Genomic DNA, 6,000 nt, shown 5'->3' with positions numbered 1-6,000 from the left:
GTGAATGAAGACAAGAACAGTAACCGTGGCCTGAGAAGGTCCTTGGACCCCTTAGGCACTGGGCCTTGGGGTACTCACCCAGGGAAGCTAAGATGGGAGCTGAGGATGAGGAGAATTAAAATGGATAGTGGTGGGGAGCTATGATGAGGACCATTGTAGTGACAGAGGCTAGAGTTCATCCCATGAAGTTCCCTCTTCTAAGTTTCCTTTCAGGGTCAGTGGCCCCTGAGAGCCCCGAGGGAGCTGTTCCCTGAGTATGGATGGAGAAATAGAATCACGCGTTGTACAGGGTGGACTAGAGCGGACACAGTGTGTCACTCAGACGCCCCCGTCGAGTCAGGGCTTGCTGCCCAACTGCAAGAAGACATGTTTAGCTGAGAGCCTCCAGTTTTAGCTCCTTCAGGATCTGCTTGTGCTCACTCTCTCTCTTTGACTCAACTAAATAAAATCTTAAAAAGAGAGAGAGAGAGAGACCATGCTCCTCCAACTGAGCCAGCCAGGCACTCCCATTCTGAAGAATTTCTAAGTTGACAATCAAGTTGTATCATTTAAACAAAACCCTATCTGATCAATGACCCATTTATTTTACTTGGGAGAGTGTTGGGAGGAAACCTTTTTCCTCTTCCAACTTGGATACAGTGGTTGGAGATCTGCAAATTAACTGACAACAGACAGATTAACAGGAGAAAAGACAAGGTTTATTTTCACTTTGGGAGGTGGGGGGAGCTCCCAGTAATGGAAAAGTCCTGGAACAGCCAAACTTTATATACCTCAATTTAACAAAAGAGTTTATTTTGGGGCTTCAATGGGAGAGTATAGAAGGTTCTGTTGGGCTTTCTGATGTTAATGGAATGGGCAGCCTGTCTCTACCAGGCAGCTGAATTAGCAGGAAGCTCCCTTTGAAGGGGGTTAATGGTAGCTGTCAGGAGGCTCCACTTTGAGATAAGAGAATTTCAGATAACATTTCTTTATGCATTTTATGTAGCTCGAATGTTTTCACTTAAAAATAGTCTTTATACCGACCCTGGGGGTCCAAGAGGGTCTCCACAAGGGGTAAGGCCTTGTCCAAACATCTAAAGAGGGGAACCCACCTGTGATCTTGGCAAACGTCTAAGCCATTTGCTGTTGGGAATTAAGTGGTACCTGCGGCACCCCTGTTACCGATCGCAGGCAAGAAAGTGTCAAGAAGTGTTTCTAATAAAAGCTCTTGAAAAGGCAAAAGAAAAAAAAAAAAAAAAAAAGAAAAGAAGAGGAAGAGCAAGCACCGCTGTTTTTAAGAAGGCATGGTGCTGGGGGGGGAAATGCACATCGGTTCTGGCCGGGTGGACCACCATCTGGGGCGCGAGGGCCAGATATGGAGAACCTCGGGTAGCATCCAGGTTCCACCTTGATGGCTGTTTGCTCGAGTTACTTCCTCAAGTACAGATTGAGGATAATAGTATCTAACCCTTTGGAGTCGCTGACAAGATTCGCATATTGCGGAGGTAGGGCGCCCAGCTCCGCACGAGCGCTCGCTAGAGTCTGTGCTTTCCCGGAATGGGTGGGGTGGAGAACAGAAACCTCCTCAAGGGGGCTCCCAAGACTCGCGTCATTCGTCACTTGGGCTGGCTTATAAAAACTCCACCAGAGCCCCAGATCAGTTTTAGTTTCTCTTCTTTCGGAAGAAGCCTCGTCGAGCCCAGCTGGGGAACGTCACCCTCACGGAGCCCAGAAGCGTGCGAGGGTTCGGGCGGGTGCTGCGGTGGCCCGCAGTTCTGCGAGCGCCGTTCGCTTTCTTTCCATTCGGCTGCCGTCGCGGCTGACTTGCAGTCTGGCACGGGGATCGGGTCGGTGAGTTCTGGCCTCTCGACCCGGGGCCGAGCGGGAAAGCGAAACCGCTGGATTCAGCTAACGGCGGCAAGGAGCGCGCGCTCGCTGGCCCGGGGCGTGCCTGGCCGAGCACCGCCCGCGCTCGCCCCCGGACTCCTGTAAGTTTCGATTCTCCCCGGAGCAGAGTCCCGCGCCCCGGCCGGCTAGCGCAGCGCGCCATGGCGGACCCGGAGGTGTGCTGCTTCATCACCAAAATCCTGTGCGCCCACGGGGGCCGCATGGCCTTGGACGCGCTGCTGAAAGAGATCGCGCTCTCCGAGGGGCAGCTCCGCGAGGTGCTGGAGGCGGCTGGGCCGGACCGCTTCGTGCTGTTGGAGACCGGCGACAGGGAAGGGGTCACCAGGTCCGTGGTGGCCACCACCCGCGCCCGGGTCTGCCGTCGCAAGTTCTGCCAGAGACCCTGCGAAGACCTGCACCTCTGCAAGCTCAACCTGCTGGGTCGGTGCAACTATTCGCAGTCGGAGCGGTGAGTGCGCGGAGAGGGAGGGGTGGCGGCTGCCCAGGGCCGGGATCTAGGAGCACTGTCAGGGCTGCTGCTCCGCGAGGAGCGCGCCCTCGGGGGTGGGGGGCTCGTACCTCCAGCTTCGCGCCTCTGCTTCTGCGGGAGAGCCCCTGCTCCGCCAGCGCTTCTGCTTCCGGCGGTTCCTTGCGCCCAGAGCCTCCAGACCTGTCCTCGAATTTGGTTAACTCCATATCGCCCCGGGGAAGACCACGATTAACTCTCCACCCCCGGAGGAATACAGCTCTTTTGGGTCAGCCTGGGTCTAGAGCATTTCGAGGCAGGTTTGAGAACGAAGGAAAATGCCTCCACTGTGTGGAATCTTGAGTCTTTCGCTCCCTGCTACCGTCGTCCCCAGGCAGGTTGCGCCCTCCGCACCTGGATTGTCTGTGCCGTAGCGAGCTGGCCCTGCCCTTGGCCCTCCATTCCTAGCCGTCTCCATGCTCCTCATTATCACTTTTCTGATCTCCGACGCTAGTCCGCACCACCTGACCAGAATGCACCTCGTCAAGGTTACGGGTGAGGTAGTGTCCTCTGCCAGCACTCCTGCCCCAAGGTCTCCGTGGTTTCTTGAGCTGGTGACTGCCCGATCTTGGGACCACTTTGAAAGAGTGCGCCCTCTCTCTCAGGCAGCTGCTCCTGGGTTTCCACTTGTTCATTTTTTGCCTTCTAAATATAGTGTGCCCCGAGGTGTGGGTTAAGCCATTTGACCTGTCTTCCCAGTCTCTCCCTAAGAGAGCTCACTCCCTTGGGTTCAGCTGTCACATCTACAAAGATGGCTTCCATGTGTATATCGGCTGCCTCCGCCTTCCTGCTACATCTGGATTCTTTCTCTCTCAGTGTCCGGGCAACATCTGTACCTGAATAGGCTGCCAGTCAGTCACACTCATCTTCTTTCCTCCAGGGCAGGGGCTTTGGCATTGCCCCAAGCCCTTCTTCACCCTTCACAATACCTTCATCACCAAGCCTTTTTCTTGAAAGCTCCTATCCTCTTCCTGCTTGGTTACCCATTCCATCCGCTTCTGATTGAATGCTTGGTCAATTAGTGAATGATTCCCTCTGACCATAGTCTTTCTCCCCGTCTTTTCTGTCCCTGTGCACTTTTGCTGAATTATTTTTCTTGTTATACCACTTTTCATCCTTGGCCCCTCCTTAAAAACTTTTAAGTGGTGTCTTGGTGTCCAAAATGGTGGCCATCAATCTTTTGATCTTGTGCTTGTTAGCAAAAACCTTTGGATTACCCACCCCCATTATGTGTAGTAAAGCATTCAAAAGACCGGTGTTTTAAATGGATGAAGTAGAGGAGATAATATTTAAAACAATTTTTTTTAACGACAAACTTAAAATTTTTAAAAAGTGCTGAATGTGCGCCATTATTAAAAAAAAATACTTATTGAATATGTTGTGAGGCCCCAGTTTGAAAGTCTATTTCTAAGTTTTGGTAAATTATAAATGAGTATAGAGGGAATCCTCAAAGTCACAGCGACCCAGGAAATCTGGGCAGAGGAAAGGAGGGCAGGGGATGGAGGATAGAAAGGGAAGGAACATTCTGGTACTATACTGAGTAACAACAGAGTTGGAAGGATTTATCTTTTTTTTTTTTTTTTTTTTTTGGTGCTTTTCTGTTCTGTTACTAAAAATTCTTCAACTAGTGTTGGCTTTTAGTTTTAAATACATATATCTTTTATGTTTTAATTTTTTTACTCTAGATATTTTCAAAATATACTAAAGTAGAGAAAAGAGAATGATGAACTGCTATGTACCCATCATTTCAATTCAACAGTTTTCAAAATATGGCCAGTCTTGTTTCATTTATTTCCCCCTCCCCATCCCTGTCCCTAGTTCCTAACGTGTTATCTTAAACCAAATCCCAGAAATTATGTGTTCCATAAATTCTTTAGTATATCTAAAGGGTAAGGAGTCTATTTTATTAATGTAACCACAGTACAACAAGCACGAGTTTTTCCAGTTACAATTTTAATATAATCTAATATACAGTTGGCATTCAAATTTCCCTGATTGTCTTATAACAGGACTTGCATTTTCAGGAAGAAACCTGCAGAGACATAATCCGTGATTCTTTAAATATGTTACATATCCAATATATTTAGAACCTTTCAATTTCTTATATACAATATGCTTAGACACTTTCATTTAGTTTTGTTTTGTTTTAGAAACTTCAGTTTTTTTGTTTTATAAATATTATTATGGTATTTTTATGTGTGTGGTTTGAAACATCAAAACCATTTTTTTTTTAAGATTTTATTTATTTATTTGACAGAGAGACACAGCCAGCGAGAGAGGGAACACAAGCAGGGGGAGTGGGAGAGGAAGAAGCAGGCTCCTAGCGGAGAAGCCTGATGTGGGGCTCGATCCCAGAATGCTGGGATCACGCCCTTTCTGGGATCACGCCCTGAGCCGAAGGCAGATGATTAACGACTGCGCCACCCAGGCACCCCCATCAAAACCATTTTTAAACTCCTAAATTGGGTTGTTAACCAGCATTTTTATGTATTTTAAAAGGGGAGATTTAATACAGGGATAATTTGGTCTATTCAAATTTGGATGGATCCTTTGGGGAATTCATTGAAGTCTTTTTTTTTTTTTTTTCCCTTTTAGTGAAGTGACAAATTCTTCTTACATTTATTGGTCTAGTTGTATTTTTTATTTCCTTTTTCATCACTTTTGAATTAGAGAATTACAAATTTTTAATCCATTAAAGTGTATTGTGTCCTCATAATAGGGCCCTTGGGAGAAATTTTTTTTGACTCAAAACCTAGAAAATATGTTTTTTTCCCCAAGTATGTTTTAAAAATATTCCCCCCTTCTTAGAAATTTATAAAATCTTCTAAAAAAAAGTCTAAGGACTTTCTTTGTGGATTACAGGTTAATGGGATCTGTTGACCAGTTGATACTCATATCAATTGCCTGAGGTCAGTTTGCATTTTGCTGGACTTACAAAATTTCTTTTATATTGCTTTCTGTAAAAATTCCTTTATATTCATAGATAGGACTTCTATCTATCCTGCAGTTCTAGTCTTTCTTACATTGCTTTTATTATTATTTTTTTTAATATTTTATTTATTCATTAGAGAGTGAGAGCACAAGGAGGGGAGCGGCAGGCAGAGGGAGAGGGAGAAGAAGGCTCCCTGCACAGCAGGGAAGCCTAATGCGGGGACTCCATCCCAGGACATTGGGATCATGACCTGAGCCACCCAGGCGCCCCTCTTACATTGCTTTTAGCTGTGCACGTTAGTCAACAGTGCTTGCTTCAATGTGGGGTATTCACCTGTTCTCGTACATCGGTTTGGATGTTTCTGTTTGCTTTGCCGAAATATATGCCCACACATGAAGTTCTAATCCCAGTTCTGATGCAAACAATAACTACCATTTATCGAACAAATAATTATGTATCAAGCACTATGGTAAGCACTTTAGAGATGGTATCCAAGATAGTCTTTACCATGGCTCCTGAGGTAGATATTCTAAATCACGTTTTAGTATAAGGCAACTCAGGCCCAGAGCTGTTTAGAAATTTACTGAAGGCCACAGAGCAGATAGCTGGCAGAGTTGTTGAACCCAGATCCATCTGCATGATTTCTTAACTAGCTACTTCTGTGGTGAGGTAGCTG

At 46.6% G+C, this 6,000-nt stretch overlaps 1 protein-coding gene across 1 annotated transcript in view; it reads left to right on the top strand.

Annotated features, from left to right (window-relative positions):
- The first annotated feature begins 1,592 nt into the window (after positions 1 to 1,592).
- LOC113264867 (zinc finger CCCH-type antiviral protein 1) overlaps positions 1,593 to 6,000 on the top strand; it is a 59,343-nt gene continuing 54,935 nt past the window's right edge. The window contains exon 1 of the mRNA XM_026511851.4: positions 1,593 to 2,335. Within this exon, the coding sequence (XP_026367636.2) occupies positions 2,028 to 2,335 (308 nt within the window). The 5' untranslated portion in view covers positions 1,593 to 2,027. The remainder of the gene's footprint in view (positions 2,336 to 6,000) is intronic.

This window comes from Ursus arctos, unplaced genomic scaffold (assembly GCF_023065955.2).
Source record: "Ursus arctos isolate Adak ecotype North America unplaced genomic scaffold, UrsArc2.0 scaffold_3, whole genome shotgun sequence".
NCBI classification, from domain to species: domain Eukaryota; kingdom Metazoa; phylum Chordata; class Mammalia; order Carnivora; family Ursidae; genus Ursus; species Ursus arctos.
The sequence above is the reverse complement of the archived record's forward strand: the minus strand, read 5'-3'. Positions and strand labels throughout refer to the sequence as shown.